This window comes from Balaenoptera ricei, chromosome 1 (assembly GCF_028023285.1).
Source record: "Balaenoptera ricei isolate mBalRic1 chromosome 1, mBalRic1.hap2, whole genome shotgun sequence".
Taxonomy (NCBI): Eukaryota; Metazoa; Chordata; class Mammalia; order Artiodactyla; family Balaenopteridae; genus Balaenoptera; species Balaenoptera ricei.
This window is the reverse complement of record NC_082639.1, coordinates 21354837-21374719: the sequence shown is the minus strand read 5'-3', so window position 1 is coordinate 21374719 and position 19883 is coordinate 21354837. Positions and strand designations below refer to the sequence as shown.

The 19883-nt window shown below is 50.9% G+C and overlaps 1 protein-coding gene across 4 annotated transcripts in view; it reads right to left on the bottom strand.

Annotated features, from left to right (window-relative positions):
- Positions 1 to 5617: 5617 nt before the first annotated feature.
- The window catches only part of WDTC1 (WD and tetratricopeptide repeats 1), a 68444-nt gene continuing 54178 nt past the window's right edge, over positions 5618 to 19883 (bottom strand). For all 4 annotated transcript variants that reach the window (XM_059916338.1, XM_059916347.1, XM_059916329.1 and 1 more), the window contains 9 exons: positions 18663 to 18757; positions 18139 to 18254; positions 16746 to 16821; positions 16049 to 16157; positions 15083 to 15256; positions 11767 to 12002; positions 10137 to 10317; positions 9003 to 9195; positions 5618 to 7607 (listed from right to left, as the gene is read on the bottom strand). In XM_059916338.1, the coding sequence (XP_059772321.1) occupies positions 7410 to 7607; positions 9003 to 9195; positions 10137 to 10317; positions 11767 to 12002; positions 15083 to 15256; positions 16049 to 16157; positions 16746 to 16821; positions 18139 to 18254; positions 18663 to 18757 (1378 nt within the window). In that variant the 3' untranslated portion in view covers positions 5618 to 7409. The remainder of the gene's footprint in view (positions 7608 to 9002; positions 9196 to 10136; positions 10318 to 11766; positions 12003 to 15082; positions 15257 to 16048; positions 16158 to 16745; positions 16822 to 18138; positions 18255 to 18662; positions 18758 to 19883) is intronic.

Genomic DNA, 19883 nt, shown 5'->3' with positions numbered 1-19883 from the left:
TAGCTGTTTACATGTCTGTCTTCCCCAGGAGAGGCAAACTCCTTGAGAAGGGGACTGACTGGATCCACTGGACCTTGTAGTCAGAATGGCACCGGGTAGATAGGAAGTGCTCAGGGAATGGCACCAGAGCTATCTGATGACCATAGATTGGTCGCCTTAATGGCTCTGGTGAAGCATCACCTCAATCAATAATCCAGGGAAGCAGGGCTGAGCCTGGGGCCATCACAGTGCAGGTTGCAGGAGCTGCTGGGTGTGACGCAGTGTGCATGTGTGTGTGTCCTCTCTTCTGCAGGCTTTCTGCTTCTGCTCCATTGAATTCCCCTCATTAAGCCCTAAACTGTCTTCCTGGATGGTTCCAAACCTTTCTGTGGTGGGGAGGGGACCACTGGGGCCGATACAATGCAAGAAACCATTTGAGAACAGACCCTCTGACCCTTTAGACATCAGAGTTTTACAAAACGACTTTCTTCTCCATTCCATTTTATAGATGGGCAAACTTACCCAAGAAATTAGAAAGCACAGCTAGGACCAGAATCTAAGTGTTCTACACCCAGGTGGGCAGTAAAGCACGATGGTTAAGTATATGAACTCAGGTGTCAGCCGGCAAGCCCAGTATTGACCCTTAGCTTTGTCAGTGGTTGTCAGACCTCAGGAAAGTAACCGAACCTGCCAGGGCATCAATTTCCTCATCCCTAAAATGGGAAACGAAAATTGCAAAGTTCTTGTAAAGTTTATTTGATAGGCTATAGCTGAACAGCTCCTGGCCCAATATGAACACTCAGCGTTGGCTGTTACAGCAATTAAAACCACTCATCACCATCATAGGACTCTTAACCACTTAAGCACTTTGATGCGCATCCTCTCACTGTGATTTGGGGCCTTCTTACAATGCAGTGAAATAACCAGAGCAGGTATCATGGCACCCATTTTCCCAATGAGAAAAATGAGCCCAGAAAGGTTCAGGAACTTTCCCAAGATCTAAGCATAAATTAGATAGAGTTGGGGTTCTGCACCTTAAGCCTGGGCTATCTCTGCTGGTGACCCCTTTTAGGGCCATTAAAGAGTGATGAGGACGAGACCTGAGATTCTGTAAATCGTCATAAAAAAGGTGCAAACTGTGGCATCACTAGGACCAGGACCTATTTTATACATATATCAAGAAGTGGCTTGGGTGCAGGAGGCAGAACATGGCCGAACAACAGAGTGCCTCACGCCTGCCATCATGTCCATCAGACACAGAGCCTGGCACGCAGTGGGGCACTCCACGGCAGACTGTATGGGGCAGGGCTCATGATTTCTAGTGAAATCTAACGTTCAGGGACCGTGCGCAACCCCCATATTTGCCACCCACATCTTCCAGATAATGTGGAGGCACCAGGAGGGCAGGGACTAATCTGTTGCGTGCATTGTCATTAAGCCAGTGCTAGGCAAATAGGAACCCAAAAAATATCATGACATTAAATAAGAAAGTGATTCTTAAAGAACTGGACCAGGAATCAGAGATTAGAGATCCAGTCCTGGTTTTGCTTCTAATAACTTGGGTTTTAGGCAGTCCATTCCCTCTTCCTGCCCCTCTTTGGAACTCATTGTCCCTATTTGTAGTTTTTAGAGTATCCTGGGTGGTTCTGATGTATAGCCAGGGCTGGGATCCTCTGAGCTGATCTCTCATCACTTTTTAAGTTCTGCAAATGCATTTCAGCATGCTCCTTAGCACAGAGACCCGCAGCAGGCCCCTGGGGCCACAGGGCCACAGGGCCCTGGCTGCCCACCACAAACACACGGGTTCCAATTCTAACGTCTGTTTTGCTACATATTCACTACGCAGGCTTATCTCACCGAGCCCCAGGCTCCCTGTCAGCAGGGCTGAGTCACATGTGGAAACACATTAAAATGGAGCACCACAGATCTTTTTACTGTCTATAGTTTTGCTTTTCCTAGAATGTCATATAGTTGGAATCATGCGGTATGGCTTTCAGATTGGCTTCTTTCACTAAGCAATATGCACTTAAGTTTCCTCCATGGCTTTGTGGCTTGATTGCTCATTTCACTGAGTAATAGTCCACTGTATGGCTGTACCCATTTGTTTATCCATTCACTTTCTGAAGGACTTCTTGGTTGCTTCGTTTTTGGCAATTATTCATAAAGCTGCTGTAAACATTCATGTACAGGTTTGTGCATGGACATACATTTTCAACTCATTCGGGTAAATTCTAAGTAGAGCAATTGCTGGATCCTATGATAAGACTATCTAACTTTGTAAGAAACTGCCAGACTGTTACCATTTTGCATTCTCACCAGCAATGAATGAGTTCCTGTTGCTTCACATCCTTGTCAGCATTTGGTATCGCCATCCTAATAGGTGTGGAGTGGTATCTCATTGTTGGTTTAATTTGTAATTCCCTAGCGACATAATGCTGGTCATCTTTCATGTGCTTGTTAGTCACCTGTATATCCTCTGTGGTGAGGTGACTATTCAGATCTTTTGCCCATTTTTTAATTGGGTTGCTTGTTTCATATTGTTGACTTGTAAGAATTCTTGCATTTTCTCTCAATCCTTGGCTTGTCTTTTTCATTCTCTTAACAGTGATTTCGTAGAGCAGAAGTTTTTGATGAAGTCCAATTTATCAATTTTTTTTTTCATGGGTTGTGCTTTTTATGTTGTATCTAAATACTCACTGCTGAACCCAAGGTCACCTAGATTTTCTCCAATGTTATCTTCTAGAAGTTTTATCGATTTGTGTTTTACAGTTAGTTCTATGATTCATTTTGAGTTAATTTTCGTGAATGGTGTAAAGTCAGTGTTTAGATTTTTTTTTTTTTTTTTTTGCATGTAGATGTCCAGTTCTTCCAGCACTATTTGTTGAAACGACTTTCCTTTCTCCACTGAATTGATTCTGCTCTTCTGTCAGAGATCAGTTGACTATATTTGTGTGGATCTACTTCTGGGTTCTCTAATTCATTCCATTGATTTGTCTATTCCTTTGCTAATGACACACTGTCTTGGTTATTGTAGCTTTATTATAAGTCTTGAGGTTGGGTAGGGTCAGTCCTCTGACATTGTTCTTTCTCTTTGTTATTTGTGTTGGCTATTCTGGGTCTTTGTCTCTCCATATAAACGTTAGAATCAGCCTGTTGATAGTCACAAAATAATTTGCTGGGATTTTGATTGAGATTTCATTGAATCTATGGACCAAGGTGGGAAGAAATGACATTTAATAGTATTGAGGGGCTTCCCTGGTGGCGCAGTGGTTGAGAATCTGCCTGCCAATGCAGGGGACACGGGTTCGAGCCCTGGTCTGGGAGGATCCCACATGCCGCAGAGCAACTAGGCCCGTGAGCCACAATTACTGAGCCTGCGCGTCTGGAGCCTGTGCTCCGCAACAAGAGAGGCCGCGATAATGAGAGGCCCGCACACTGTGATGAAGAGTGGCCCCCACTTGCCGCAACTAGAGAAAGCCCTGGCACAGAAACGAAGACCCAACACAGCCAGAAAGAAAGAAAGAAAGAAAGAAAGAAAGAAAACCAAAAGTTAAAAAAAAAAAAAAAAAGTATTGAGTCTTCCTATTTATGAGCATGGAATATCTCTTCACTTATTCTGATTTCCTTTGATTTTTTTCATCAGAATTTTATAGTTTTCCTCATAAATATCTTGTACATATTTTGCTAGGTTTATTCCTAAGTACTTAGTACCTTTTTTCTTCTTCCCTTTTGTGAGTGTGTGTGTGTGTGTGTGTGTGTGTGTGTGTGTGCTGGTGAGGGCTGAATAGGTGGAGCACGGGATTTTTAGGGCAGTACAATTTTTTTTTTTTTTTTTTACAATTATTTTTTGACAGTGTGGGTACAGGACATTATGCGTGTGTCAAAACCCATAGAACTGTACAATACAAAGAATGAACCCTAATGTAAACTATGGACTTTAGTTAATAATAATGTATCAATATCAGTTCATTAATTGTAACAAATGTACCACACTAATGCAAGATGTTAATAATAGGAGAAACTAAGCCAGGGAGAGAGGGGTATATGGGACTCTCTGTACTATCTTTTCAATATTCTGTAAGCCTAAAACTGCTCTAAAAAAAAAAAAGTCTATTAATAAAAAAGTACCAATTCCAAATGGAATGGAGCCCCTCGTAAAGTCTTCCAATGGCTCCTCCTTGCTTACAGGATCAAGCCTACAATCCCTCATCAAGCACAGGAGTCCTCCACAGTTTGGCTGCCCCTGGAGTCCATGGGCCACCCCAACCCTCTACAATGCAGCTGAACTGAACCACTCAGGGTCCATGAGGGCACCTGGGACTATGCCCTACTCCCTTGGCCTGGTACACCGTCCCTTCCTTGCCTGGTCTGTAAATGTCCTGAAGAAGCTTCTGCAGATTTCAATTTGGGAACACAGAGGAATGATAAGCACCTGCTTCATAACATCACCTATTGTGCTTCTGAGAGGACCTCTTCCCTTTCTGTCTCCTGTACTAAACTGAGTATACCCTGCTGGCCTCAGCCTGGTTCTCTCCAAGTGCACAAACAGAATAATCACAAAATCTCACTAGTGAAACTATTGTTCCCACAGTACTGAACCACAGTTCCCAAACTGTGCATCAGCGCACCTTAGGGTGCCACAGCAAAGTCACAGGAGCACAGTAGGATATTATAAATTTAGAGTTACTAAGCATCTGTTGGCTACCGAGAGAACTACTAGCTCAAGGTGGTTCAGAGTTTTATCATTAGATTGCACTACACTCCTTTGATTATGTCATCTTTGAGAAGCTGGGTTTTTAGCGGTTGCTGTGATATAAAGCAAATGAAAGTCAATGTGGAACAGGAAATGAGGGTGGTGGGGTCCAATCTGATTACAAAGTCTGACAAGTTTTACAGCACCCGACAAGCACACAGATTCCATTAGTTATTGTACTTATTCAAGAATGAAATAAAAATAGTTTCTTCTAACATATGTATTAATTTTTTAAATGACTAACCTGGTAGGACATAAATTCTTCTTAAGTGATCCAGGCTTAACTAACACATTGAAATGTTAGGTATTTCTTTTGGCTTAGGGGGTCCATGAAAAAACTACTGAGACACTAATGGTTCAGTGAGCTGAGAAAGTTTGGGAACCTCTGGTCTAAGAAATCCTCTAATCCAGGGCCCATCAAGAAACTGCAGGTTGTGAAATCAACTTAGTGGGTTATAGTCAGCATTTTTTTCTCCTTAATAGAATGGTAAACAGAACACATTGCATGTAGCAAGCGTACTATTGTGTAAAACTTATGTTCAGTATATACATACAAATTAGCGTGGGTATCTTGGGTCACAGTGTAAAATGTGTATTTCTTGTTTGGGTTGTGATTTTAAAAGTTTGAAAAACCGCTAAGACTTCAACCTCCTTATTTTACAGATGAGAAAACAGCCCAGAGAGTGAAAGCTGATTATTATTGCAAATCACAGCCACCAGTGCCGGGCTCTGCACTTGGCCCTGCTAGGCTGGTGACCCTCCAAGGCAGGCCTTATTCTACCCAGTAGAGGTGTGGTTACTCAAAGTCACAGAGCTACAGAGGTGAGATACTCTCACTTTGATCCCAAGACACATTTGCACCCCACAAATGCCACCAGCCACACCTAGAACAAAATGGTTTTAATCAATTGCGTCACCCTCACTCTCCTGGGAGCGGAGCAACAAAAAGGCTCGGCTCCTGCCCCCAGAGGACAGTAAGGCTTATGTGTCTCTCCACACGGCAGGGCCCAGGCTGGGCAGGCAGGAGGCAGGGACAGAGGAAATGGCGGGTGGCTCGAACACAGGAAAGCAAAGGGGCCCCTGCTAGTCCTTGGGCCCCAGGGCCCAGCCCCAGTACTCCTGCTCTCCCCTCCCGGCTGGAGAAAGGTCGTGGAGAAGAGACAGGGGAGCAAGTCCCAGCAGCAGGAGAAGCAGCAGCAGCTGTTTCCTTCACCAATAAATACACTTCATTACCAAGCTAGACGAGAGGGGTGGGGAGAGGGACTGGTGGAGAGGAAGGGGGAGAGGCTGCCACCTGTGTTGCTGGGATTAAAGCAGTGACGAGATGGTGCCAGACCCCCACCACTATCCTCACCACCCCCCACTCCCACCCCTCATCTTCTCAAAACTGTGAAAAAGCTTTTAACATGGCCCTGCTGTCTACAGGGCTTTTCTGAAGCCTGACTGAGAGGAGGCACCTGGCAGAGTCAGGGCGGAGGGAGGGAGCGAGGGAGGGAGGCTGCTTCTCCCCAGAGGCTGCAGCTGGAGGGCTGGAGCCAAGTGAGCTCTGAGGGGAATGAGGAGGGAGAGGGGAGGAAGGATGAACCAACTACCAGGAGCAGCTCCTGAGCTGAGAGCCAAGGGGGCAAAGAGGGAGGTCTGGTGAGTGGTGGGGTGACCGCTGCATCCAGTGTAAAGCTCAGGCTGCTGAGGAGGGCGGGGGCTGAGTTAGGGACTTCCCCATCCGAGTGGCTCAGGAGCCCCACCCCCTCCCCCCAGAGCAGCAGGGGACAGAGAAAAGCCATCACTTCTTTGGTCTTTGTGGCGGCTCAGCATGTGGGATGGGAGGGAGGGCACAGAGGGCCTGGAAGGCTCCTAGCAGGGAGGTGCCATCTCAGCAAGAGGAGGCCTGGCTGGGAGCTCTGGCAGAAAGGTCACAGTGAGGCTGAAGAGCGCCGAAGGAAGAGTGGCCCTCCAGAGTGCAGAAGGGCTGGCACAGATGGGTGGGGAATGGTGTGCCCCACACTGCCAGGGCCCTTGGGAAAGGCTGAGCCCCCAGGGGTGGCCAGTGAGGGCAGGCGCAGGACCCAGAGCCAGTGCCTGGGAGGAGGGCAGGGACGCTGTACTGCAAGGAAGCAGTGGCTTGACCTTGCCCCTCCAGGGCTCCCATCCTTACTTCTGTTTCCACCCTGACAGAGTGGCTCTGCAAAGAAGGGGGCACCCTATGCTTTTTCAGAACCTTCCCTGAAGACCAGGAGGGAGCTAGCCTTGCCCACCAGAAGCAAGAATGGTAACAGGTCAAGGCTAGCCCTTATGGACTGGGAATTCCACTCCCCTTTCTGCTGCCAACTGAAGGGTAGGGCAGTCCTTGAAGACAGCTCAGCCCTTGCCTCCCCACCTGAGGCAGGCCAGAGCCCTCCAGGGACATGGAAGTGCAAGGTGGTGGGGGGCATACGGAGGGGCTTCTCCTCCTGCTCTTCTGCTCAGGGCTGGGGCCAGTCAAGGGGCAATTGCCCAAAAGTCCAAAAGCCAGCAAGTTGTAGCAATCCCCACCCCCAATGCCAAACTAACAAACAAAACAGGGAAAATGAAAAAATGGGGGGAAGGGGAAGACAAACCAAAACAGAACCCCCCGACCTCCTGCCCGGGGCGGAGGACCCAACCAGTAGGAGGGGCTGGGGACCAGGGTGAGGAGGGCCTAGCTGGGCCGGCACTGCACCTGGCCCTCGGAGCTGTCCTCGTCGTCAGACGCCCCAGTGCCCGCACTGCTCAGGCCTGTGATCCGATAGCCCATGTTGAGCAGCATCACCTCCAGCGGGTCGGCATTCATGCGCCGCTGGTTGGCCTGGGAAGCGCCCTCCATGTCCTCCACAACTCGGCCTGTGAGGTCTTCACTCTGTGGGGGGGAGGCACACATACTACTGGGATATATGTGCAGGGGAAACACACACACAGACTGAGCTATACGTATGGAGAGGGCATGTACATACCAGGAGATGTATATGGGTATATCCATGTGTGTCCATGCGTAGAGGGGAACGCATCCTGGGATATGTATGGGACACACACACACATGCGTACACACACACACACAACCAGGCTGTATGTGAGGGAGATGACACACCACACAGGGTTGTACATATTGGGGTTGGGGGGCACGTGGTAATATACACTTGGAGGAGACACTACACACTGGGATATAAACTGGGGGGAATACACATAGGGTATACACTGGAGACCCCACGCTGGAAAATGATGAGGACATACCACATCAAGACATACACAGGGAGCACACCACGTAGGGTTATATATATGGGGGCGGCATACGTGGACGTAAGTGAGGGAGGATTCACACCAGGATATGCTGGGCACACATACTATATACCTGAGGGGGGCACAGATACAACTCCCCCCACCCACTCTTTGTTGCCACTCCCAACGAGGATTCCTTTATCCTCCTTTTCCTCTCCCCCCAGGGGAGGGTCCTGTAGGGTTTCTCTCTTTAAAATTCATAGAAAATTAGACACACCTCTTGACTTCTGTTTTGCCAGCTGGGAAGGGGGAGGAGGTGGGGCAGAGGGCAGGGGAACCAGCCCACCTGCCTACCCACACTGACTACCACACCGTCCTAAGTGTCCCTGTGGGCCGGACACACCACAGGCATCACTTCTTTAATCCTCAAAGCAACCTTCTGAGGTGGTGCTGTCATTCCCATTCCAATGTACAGATGGTAAAAAACCTGGATCAGAGATGGTTGAGTCCCTCAGGCAGTAAGTGAAGGGACCAGGACTCAAACTTAGGCCCATCAGACTCTAAAACCTACATACTTCTCGTGTGACTGAGGGACAGGCCTCTGCACAGCTTCTGGGGGACACAAGGCAGTGGTATATGAGGGGCAGGGTACCTAGGGAGCCTCTGAGGTACCGTTCTCATGAGGTGGTGTTGGAGCTGACCTGGTTCCCTCCCTGCCCTCCCGCACCCAGTCCTTGGTTGCTGTTTCCCATATGTGAGTCTCACCTTTGCCAGCTGGCTCAAGGATATGCCTCTGGAAGGCAGGAGACAATTCTTGCCCCTGGAATTGCCCACTTCATCTGGAGCTTTCAGAGCTTGCTAGCTCCCACCCTGATGCAGCCTGGGGCCCTGGGGTGAGAGCTCACTCATCCGAGCAGCTCCTAGCCTCTGTATGACTCACTGCCCTTCCCAACCCGCATGGGCTCAGCTGGAGGCCGCGCATAGGGTCCATCCCTACCTTCCTCCCTGTCTGGCATCTGCCACCTTGCCACACCCTCACCTCTGGCCGGGGGTTCCACAGCCGCACAACGGGGTCGATGCCGCTGGTGGCCAAGAAGCAGTAGCTGGGGTGCGGCTGCAGGCAGTTGACGATGGACTCGTCCCCCTGGAGCACGCGGACCAGGTTGGTGGTCTCCTTTTCCCAGATGAAGAAGGAGCCATCATCAGAGCCACTGACGATGTATTGAGCGTTGCTGGCGGGGGGGCAAAGGGCAGGGAGGTCAGGTGGGGTACTGCCCTGTGGCCTCAAGCAGAGGCTGCATGGCTTAGGGAAAGGGAGAGCACGGAAGTCTGGAGCCACTCAGCCCCCTGAACTCTGGGGTCTTTACCTGACTCGGAACTCCCATGCACATGGTAATCCTCTCCACACTGCAGAGCGGTGTCACTGTTCAACTGTTCTCTTAAACTCAGGGTCAGGGACTGCCTAGGTCCCTCCTACTTACTCTCCCCCGAAGTACATTATAAGCACCCTGGGTGCAGGACCAGATCGTGCATCTCTTAGGTCTCTGGGAACACTCCTGCCTAAGCCTTCCCTCAGTAGTCCTAGCCTTCCTGGATCCAGACCCTAAAATCCTACAGCACATCTGCCCCTGACACACCATTGACATTTAGAAGGGATCTTGATGGAGATTCTTAATTCACATTCATGTATCCCACCTACCCAAAGAAAGTACATCATCTGCAAAGGAGGGTTGGGGGTGATGGTGTCTGAGACATGGGCTAGGTCCCTCAGTACCGGCGGCACAGTTCTAGGCAAAAAAGATTGCCAAGACTGACAGCCTATGAGGGTGCTTGCCCAAGGCTCCAAGCATCCAGATAAAGAAACCAAGCTCTGGCACATGGGGACACAGGGAGCAGGAGGTGTGGGTAAGGAAGAGTCCAGGTGCTGCGCTGGATGCTTTCTGGATTACCTCATTAGTCCTCGTTATGGCCCCTTGAGTGGGGAGGGCTGCTTTCACTTTATAGGTGAAGAAACTGAGACGCACAGAGATGAAGCCATTTGCCCAAGGGTACAAAGGCAGAACTGGGATGTGAGACTTTTCTGAAAGCATTGTGTCCCCATGCCCCGCCCCCCCCAACCCCAACCTCCTGCTGCCAGCTGGGCTGTGCCCTCCTCCTTTTCAGGGCCTCAGACCTGCCAAAGAAATTGGCCTCCTTGATGTCCGTGGTGGTATTGCAGTGGCCACAGTAGCGGAACTGATAGTCGTAGCTTCGCTCCCGCAGCACCATCTCGTCCTCTGAGATGGAGTCCTTGCGGCTCGTGCTGCGGAGGCGGACGGGGCCGCTGCCACCACCACCAGCTCCCTTCTTCTCCTCTGAGGGCACAGAACAAGGAAAGGTGAGAGTCCTGTCCCTCTCTCGCCTCCCCCATTTTTTCCCCACCCTTGACCCTGTTTTCTGTCCAAGCGGTAAGCAATGTAGGGCTACCCGTCTCTACCTCTTCCCTGGAAAACTGGGAACAACTATGAGAAAGAAGCATCTTTGGATCCTGCCCTTGAGGGTGTTCAAGAGGAGACCTCTGATGCCAGGAGGGCCTTGGCTTAGGTCCCTGAATAACGTCTGGAAGCCCCAAGGATGCACAGACCCAAGGTCTGTTTCTGTGGATGTGAGAAGCAGGGAGGGGAGGGTAAAGCACTGCCAAGAGAGCCTTGAGGGGGTGATTTTTCTAAATAGATCCATAGGTCTGAAGGCAGTAAGGTCAAGCCCTCCCTCTCTAGAAGACAAGTTATCATGGATCCAAATGAGGTACTAATCGGTTAAGTGCCTTGGGTAAAATCATACCTGTCTTCTTAGTGCCTTGTTCCTGCCTGCTTCAGGGCCTTGGCACGTGCTGGTCCCTCTGCCAGGAACTCTTTACCTCCCACAGCTACACTCTGCATCTAGTTAACTCTTCCTCCGCATCCTCAAGATCTCAGCCTGAATGTCTCTTCCTCAAGAACCCCAGACTGCCATCAAGCCCTCCCCACCACACCTGCACCCTAGCAGGGCCGCAGGGCATTCTTTGTTTCTCCTTCATCGCTTGGTTCCTTCACTAGGCTATCGACTCATGAATACAGAAATTCCATCTGACTTGTTCCCAGATATATTCCCATGACCCAGCACAGTGCCTGGCACTATTCAGACTAATGAATCAACCCGTGGTTAGTAAACTGCAAAGGAGACAGGGAGGATCCACGTCTGCCCTCAGTGAGCTCCCCTCTCATGTTTGTAGACCACACAACTACCTAGTTTACTCTCCAGTGCTACCCAGGTGAGCTGGGCAGGGCCTCGAATGCTCTCTGCAAGTAAGGCAGCAGGTTCGGAGAGGCTGTGCTTTGCCCAAGGTCACACGGTTTCACATGGCAGAGCTGAGATTGGAACTGAGGCTCCACACCTGTGCCCACGGCATTTCTACTGCCCTGTGCTGCTGTTTCTTTTGCACCCATGCAAACTGGAGCAAATGCACCCCAGCCAACTACCCCGAACTCAGATCCCAATGGAATGGCCAAGGCCCTGTCTGTGAGCAGAAGAGAATGACCTGCGAGGCACACTGGGCTCAGCTGACTCCTATCCTGAGTCCCAGGGGGAAAACACCAGGTGCCTTAAACATGGTATTGCTAATCCTTGTCTCAAAGAGACCAAGTGACTGTCTCAAAGTCATGTGGCTTCTCAATCAGTATGTGAGCCTAGGCCTCTCCTATCTCAGAACTATGTCCTCTCCAGAATGTCATTGTAGCACCTCAAATAGATAGAGTGACAGCAACCCCTCCTCAGTGCCGACTCACCACCATCATTTTTGGAGAAGAGGGCGGCCGTGATGTCGCGTCCCAGTGCATCACAAGCGCTGCTATGGGCCTGCTCCGGGAACTTCCCTTTGAAATCATCCAGGCACTCCAGGGCCTCAGCCACGTACTTGAGCTCAAAGAGGCATCGGGCCAGGCGGAAGTGCGCCTTCAGGTGGCACGGGTTTAGGGAGATGGCCTTGAGGCAGTCCCTCAGGGCATCGTAGTGGTCACCATCCCTGGGAAGGCAGGGGAATGTGGCTTGGAGGTGGGGCCACATGGCAAGCAGGGAGTCCCCATTCCGTCTCCTGCGCTTCCTGTGGCCACCCCAGCCCACCTTTGAGAGATCTCAGGGCAAGGGTACTTGGGGATGAAGAGAATCCTGGCTCAGCCCAGGCCTTGCTCCCCAGGAGACAGACTAGGTTAAGGAGGCAAGCCAGGAGCCCCGAGGTCTTGGCAGGGTAGGTAGAGAGTGGGAGGTGGGTGGGAGGCAAAAACCAGTGTCCGGCTGCCCTCTGCTGGACACAGAGTGCAACTGCGCACCCGCTCACCTCAGGCACCCGCAGCTCTGCAGCAGAAGGCCTGGCATCTTGCCCGCCTCAGGCTCCCCAAGCTCTCCTTCTCCCTTCCTCTATCCACCTCCTCAAATCCCCCCGGCTGGCCTTCAAAGCCATGTCCAAGGCGGGGGGCCCTCAAGGACAGTTCCGTGGTCCGGGGAAGCCAGAAGTGCCAGGCTGGGGACTCAGGGTCTGACCAGCAGGCAGCAAGCCCTCAGCCAGACCCCCCTCTGTCCTGGCTGACTGATCCACAGCAGCTGTGGCCTCTACCTCCCAGGGCTGGAGGATGGGGCCTGACAGTCTGGCAGAGTCAGTTCTCTGGAAGCTGATGGCGGGGGGCGGGCATGCACCAGGAGCTCCAAATCACCCACACGGACTTCTCCAAACTCCCAAAGGATGGATATGGGGAAGTGGGAATGGTTTTGGGGGGGGTGGGGAGGGGCCAAAGAAAAAGCCCCTCCTTCTCCCACCCTGTGCCGGAATATAAAATACACCTTCCCCCAGCTCCACAGACCAGTTCCCACCTCTTATCTGGAGAGCCAGGTGGGTCACAGGAGCCACTTCTCCTTTGGGAGCTGTGGGGGTTTCTTTGTTTTTTGTTTTCCTGCTGGGTTGAGGGGGGCCTAGGACCCAACTGTGCTAAGCAGCACTCCCTGGAGCTGACGGTCCCGCCACCAAGGCACAGCTCACAACTCCCCTGCACGGGGCCAGAGCAGGCCCAACATGGGCGCTATCCTCCCGACCCTCCTTCTCCTACAGCACTCAGAGGAAGCACCCGGTCCTTGGAGCGGCCATGCTCAGACCAGGAGCAAGCAGCTCAGCCAGGGTGGGGGCGGGCAGGAGACAGAGTGCTTCGATGGCACGGCCTGAGTCAGAACGGGTGGCTGGGACGAAGGAGCAGGCGCTGTTTGGAAACCCAATTGCTGCCTGCAAGGTGCCCCTCAGAGCTCCTGGAGAGAGCCAGACCAGAGAGCAGCCAGGGGCCAGAGGGTGGCCGCTCCCACTGCATCCAGGAGCAGATGGCAGCCCTGGGGAGACTGGCCCGGGACAGAATGTGACATTCTAGGGGTCACTGGCAGGCATGTGGGGCTGGGGAGAGAGCAGGCTGGCCCCAGGGCTCACCCATCCAGACTCACTGCCAGATCAATCTCCCTGAAAGGACAGCCCTCAGCACAGCCCTCTCCTGCTCAAAACTCTTCAGTAGCTGCCCATTGTCCACTGAATCAAGGCCAAAACGCCACCGCTCTGCATTCCAAGTCCTTCCCAGGCTGGCCCCAGGCTACCTCACAGACTCATCTCCTGCCAGTCCCTGCCCGAACCCTCGGCTCCAGCCAAATGGATTTGTTGTTCTGCAAACAAGCTCTTCAGTCAGCCCCCCACCCCCACGCCTCTGTTCACACCATTTCATCTCCCTGGGAATGTCCTTCCCCCACAGTCCGCTCCTCCTTGCATCTCCCGTCTAAGCCTGCTGACACTGAAAGCCCATTCAGACATCACATCTTCCTGGTGCTTCCCTGATCCCCAGTTAAAGTGACCTAACTTTTCTTGATGCCCACAGCACTTCACCTGATCATTCAAAGACTTACTGCTTCCTGCCTCTTTGGTGATGAAGCATGTCCACATCTTTATCCCCTGTCCAGAGACTGGGCACTCTGGAGCACAAGAACTCAGAGTGACATAACTTTGTGTCCCTAGTTCCTAGTGCATAGTAGGAATTCAGAGAACATGTTGAGGGTACCCATGGATTGGGAAATCATCAGTCTCTCTTAGCAAGAATGCAGGAATGAGACAGCTCTTAGCCTAGAGCCTGGTTGAACACCACTGCATTCTACCCACCTGCTGGGAAAGAGGGGCAACACACCTCAGGATGGCCCCAAAGCTGTCGTCTCCTGGGGTTGGCTGCCATCTGAGCCCTTGGCGAGCTCCTGATGCCTGAGCTAAGGCCCGTGGGGGCAGCATCGTTCCGAACCCCCATCCACCATCCTGCTGACTTGGGTGGGTTTCTTAAGCTTCCCCCTCTGGCCTGCCTAGTTGCAGCCAGACGATGGCACACCAGCTGGCCTGTCTGTCTGGGCAGAGCCGAGGGATGCCAGACGGAGCAGAAATGGCTGTGGGCCCAGCTTTCTCCATCTCCCATCCTGGCCCTGGCTGGGGGATGGGGTCTGCCTGCCTGCTTGCCTGCTGGTGCTGCAGGCAGAGGGGCCAGGGGCCCTGATGGTCTCCAAAGATAAAGGGTTCTTCAGGATATGGACCTACTCCCTTACCACCAGCCACTACAACTCAGCAAGACCCACAGACAGCTTCGGATGTCTAGGATCTTGTTTGTGTTTGGTCCGAACGGTCCAAGAGCATAGGAAAGCAAGCCCCAAGGTCAAGGAGCTGCAGAATCATTTCAAACAGATACCAACTGAATTCACCAAATGCCTCATTTCCATCTAGCAAGATTCTACTGCTCCTTCAAAGTCCAATTCAAGGCGCAATTCTCCAAGAGTGGGGATTAACCATTCTCCCAATTCCTACTTCCAGTGGTCACAACACTTTCTAACAAAGCACCATGTTGAAGCTACTTGTGAACATGTTCCACTTAAGTGTGAGCTTTCTTGGTGTTTGAGGCTTCCTGACTAATAAGTCAGGCACTTGCCCACCACTAACCTGGAGGTGGAGAGGAGAAACCTGGGCCTAAGAAGCCCTAAGAGGCAGCAGGATGTCACTGCTACCTTCCATGGATGCCTCAGCAGCTTGTTTCCATCAGGTCCACTCACCACTTGCGCTTCATGTAGGCAGCAGCTCGGTTCCCGTAGAGCATGGCGTTGTGAGGGGCCCTCTGCACGGCCTTGCTGTAAAGTTGAATGGCCTGGGTCCACTGCTGGCAGGCAAAAGCCTCATTTGCTTGCTGTTTCACACGCTCCAGGTATGGGGGCAGCTCTACTTGGGGGCTGTGCGGGAAGCAGAGCCAAGTCAGGCCAACCAAGGAAGGCCAGAGAAGCCTCTCAGGAAGTCTGTAGCCCTGCCTGAAGGCCACTCAGGTTTTCCTGGTCCCTGGGATCTGCACTGTCATCTAAAAGAGGGTACCACTCCTATCCTTGGCCTGGGTTATTGTGATAGGTAATGGTCACAATTCCAGATGCTCTGAGCCAGTGGGGAAAAAAAAAACCAGGGAGAAATGAAGCTGTCCTGGACAGGTTTAAGGGAATTCTTAATCAAACTCCTGGGCATGAAAGTAGCTGACACCTACAGCCTCCATGCTGAGCCGAACCTCGTTACCACCCAAGTGCCTCCCATGGATCTCTCTATAGGTAAATTACGTTTCTCTCAAGGGCTAGAGGATCTGGGCACCTCTGTATCCAAAGCCCAGCACAGGGCCTGGCAGTGAACAGAGGCTAGAAGATGCTATGAATGGAGAAAATATAATGGGGGAGGCCCGTCTGTGTGCGACCGCTTTATAGGAGGGAGCCCAATGCTAAGAGGAGCTAGTCCCTGGGTCCTGACGCCAGCTACTGGTATCAAGGGACCAGAGCTTCAGATTGAGCATGACTGGAGTCCTACCAGGAAGAAGTGGCACTGGAACCACTAGCCACAGTCCAGAAGCCTCTTTGCCCCAGTCCCCTGACTCTGGGGTGTATGCCTGGGGGGCGGTCAGGAGGAAGGTTTACAGGACGTGCCCTCCCTCCAGTCCAGTGGGGGTGTAACTGGGGCTGGGAAGGTTGGGAAAGTCAGGCTGGCCTCACCTGACATGCCCCCTACTCTCTGGCAGCCGGAAGCCGTTGCTGTGAAGGTGCAGGCCATTGGACACACCGTTGGACACACCATTGGTGGACATCTTGCCATTCTGAACTTCTGAGAGGGGGTGGGCAGAAAGGAACAGCAACAACTTAGGAGGAGGTCCTCATTTCTCCTCAGCAGCCCTCCAGCTTCCACCACAGGGTCTGATGGTTCCACTGTGGGGCTAGCCCTCCAGGGTAGGTCTATTCCCAGAAAGCAGGCAAGGACATAAAGAAAAGCCTGTGCGCCCTCTGCTGGCTGAAGAGGGACATAACTTCAACTTGGCATTAGCTGGGGGTGGGGATGGGAGTGGGGGGTGAGGAGGTGCCTCAATCAACTGTAGGCCCCAGGAAGAAATCAATGAGGAGACTGGGCTGGGACGAGAAGGGAAAGACAATTACTTCAGGCCCTCAAGCGCCAAGCCACGGAAAGAACCTGCTTTTTCGGAGGGAAGTGAAAAGGGCTGTGACGCAAACCCCTTTGACAGACCTCTCTGACCTAATATTACCTTCCTTCTTACTGTACAGTGTTATTTCAGAGAATCTACTCCTTTTGCAGGATCACAGCCAGCACAAGGTAAGTGGCAGGCTTCTCAGCAGAGGCAGTATACACTCATGCTCCCCAGCAGAGATGCCCTAAAGGATACCCGAAGAGAGAACTTACCCCCTGAGGAGTGGCATTTTCTAGGCAAGAGGAAGGTGTACGGCCGCTGCTTGTAAGTCAGGTCAAACAAATAGACCTAGAGTGCAGGGGTCAAGAAAAGAATGGACACTGTGAGGCAAGAATGTGGCTGGGCTGTGAGCGAGGCCTGGGTGGCTCTCAGGAGCACAGCTGAGTGTTGAGCAGGGAACCATCAAGTGAGGGAGAAGGGGTGTTTCTATGCAGCAAACCTCAGGCAGGAAAATCTCGCCAGTTCCTGGCCCTTAGGGTGGATGGCTTGAAATACTGTCCTTACTTCGAATCACATGTTTATGAGGTCGACAAGGTTCTCAGAGGTCTCATGTTATAGATGGGAAAACTGAAGCCTCAGAGCAGAGAAGCAATTTGCCCAAAGTAACACTGCTAGTTACTTCCCTCAGTAAATATTAGCTATTATTACTTACCATTTATTGAATTCTTACTTTGCTCCAGGACCTCTGCTAAGTGTTTTATATGGCTTTTTTTCATTTCATCCTAGAAACCCCCCCACGAAAAGGTACTATTATCATCACCCCCTGAACAGATGAAGAAATGTAGGCTTAGACTTTAATTAATTTATCCAGGGCCATAAAAGCAGCAGGTGGCAGAGTCAGGACCCAAAACCGAGTCTGTCTGGCTCCAAACCATTCTGCTAGACTGTCTCGCCACTCATCTTTATGCTACCTTTAAGCCAGGTGACGGCTAAGCAATCTGAAGCCAGAGCCCTCTTCTGAACTCAAGGGCTCACCTAGTCTCCATCCCATTTCTCTTGTGTCACACCTTGACTTTAAATGTCATCAACGGTTTCACTTGCCATGTCACTCCCATCAGCCTAGGATGGATCATATTTCACATTTGTTTCCCTCGTGTTTATGATAATGCTACCCCCAGAGTAAGTACTCAGTGACTTTGTAGAGTAAATGAATTTATGCAAGGCTTACTAAATATCCTGACTGAGAGGTTGTAAACAGAAGGGTTAGCAACCTGCCGTTATCAAAGAACACTTCTCAAAGCTGGCCCTAAACTGCAGCCTGGCTGCATGCTCTGAGCCCCAGGATTTCCTCCTAGGAAAATAGCAGATGAGGAAACCAAGGTTCAGGAAAATGAAGAGAGTTGTTCAAAGTCACAGTACACAGCTAGTAAACAAAAGGCCAGCATCTGAAGACAAGTCTGTCAGTTCTAAACCTTACACTCAAGGCCAGGGCACCTCTCTAGGAATTCCAAAGATGCCATGGCACTTCCACATTTCACAGTAACGTCATTTACAATGAGGCTTCTTGTCTGCCTCATCACAGGGGTTGTGGGGTACACAGCCCTGGCTGATGGATATGAGGGTGGGAGGGGGAAGGGCAGAGCCACGTTGGGCAGCCGTCCATACCTGCTCTCCTCCCATGTTGACCAGCAGCTCTGTGCCATTGGGGCTGAAGGTCACATAGGTGGCAACCAGCACTCTCAGACGGTTGTTGTAGTCGGGCAGCTTCACTGGCAGGTGACCTGCAGGGAACAGACCTGTTACCCTAGTGTGAGGCTTCCAATCCCTCCCAAAAGGGGCAGGGAGTTGTGAGAAGTCAACCATATCAATGATGATAGCCATCATCTTCATCAGAAAAGCAACTACAAGTGTTGAGCCCTTACTGTATGAACTGGGCCAACTGTGTTATATGCTTTATCTCATTGAGTCATTACAACCCCATTTTACAGAAAAGAAATTTAAGACTCCTCAAGGGTAAGTAATTTACCAGAGGTTATATGATAGCTGGTCACTGACAGTCAGCATCAAAGCCCAGGTCTGCCTGATTCTAAACCCCTTGCTCTTGGTCACCATGCCATGCTGCCTCCTTGCACTGCCCCAGAGACAACACCCTGCCAAGAGTTTAGGGCCAGAGTTGGGCTGAGCCCTACCTGCTACGTAATACTGGGCTGCACCATCCGGAAGGGGCTTCTGCCGGTCACAGAAGGTGTGCACACCTGCTGAAGGGCTCTGCTTCATGCTCTTTCTGGTGGGAAGGCAAACCATATAGATTATAATGCCTAACACTACTCCTGGCTAGACCATACCACACTTCCTGGAGAAAAACCCAAGTGTATACCCCTGGAGAGATACAGGAGGAGGTACCTTTCTTATCTCAGCACCCCCAAAGGTCCACCAACTAGACAGCTGTGGACACATACATTACAGTGCTCTATAAGTAGGTCCTGCTTACTTGTCTTGGTTCATGGCCACCCTTTTACTCCCATTTTACAGATGAGGAAGCTAAAAGCTCAAGGTCCACCCTAAGTCATGCAGTTTGTGAAGAGCAATAGTGGTCACCCAAATCCACAAATGAAAGTAATGCAGGCCAGAAGTTTCTGCACTTGTCCCAGGAGTCCACTGAAAACCCAAGCTGGCGGAGCCGCTCAGGTCTGGGACTTCTGTGGAGATTCTGAGTATATTCTACTTTTGTTTAAAAAAAAAAAAGAATAAAGTAGATTTATATGTACAAATAAAGGAATTACATGTATAAAGTTATAACTGTACATACACTCATAGTGAAAGAACACGCAGAAAATACTATATACAGTGATTTCTTTCAGGTAATGAAGTATGGGTAATTTCTTTAATACACTTTTCACATTTTCCAAAATAAGCATGGATTAAATTTTTTAAAAAAGAATCACAAAATTAAAAAAACCCACCTCAGCGCTTCCCTGGTGGCACAGTGGTTAAGAATCTGCCTGCCAATGCAGGGGACACGGGTTGGAGCCCTGGTCCGGGAAGATCCCACATGCTGCAAAGCAACTAAGCCCGTGCGCCACAACTACTGAGCCTGTGCTCTAGAGCCCGTGAGCCACAACTACTGAGCCCATGTGCCACAATTACTGAAACCCGCGCGCCTACAGCCTGTGCTCCGCAACAAGAGAAGCCACCGCAATTAGCCCACGCACCGCAACAAAGAGTAGCCCCCACTCGTCGCAACTAGAGAAAACCCGCACGCAGCAACGAAGACCCAGTGCAGCCACAAATAAATAAATGAAATAGATACAACATTAAAGAAATAAAAAATGTAAAAAAAAAAGCAAAAAAAACCCACCTCAAAAAGAAGAGGGCATGGCAATGAGGGAAAGGGGCAGCAGGTTCCAGGT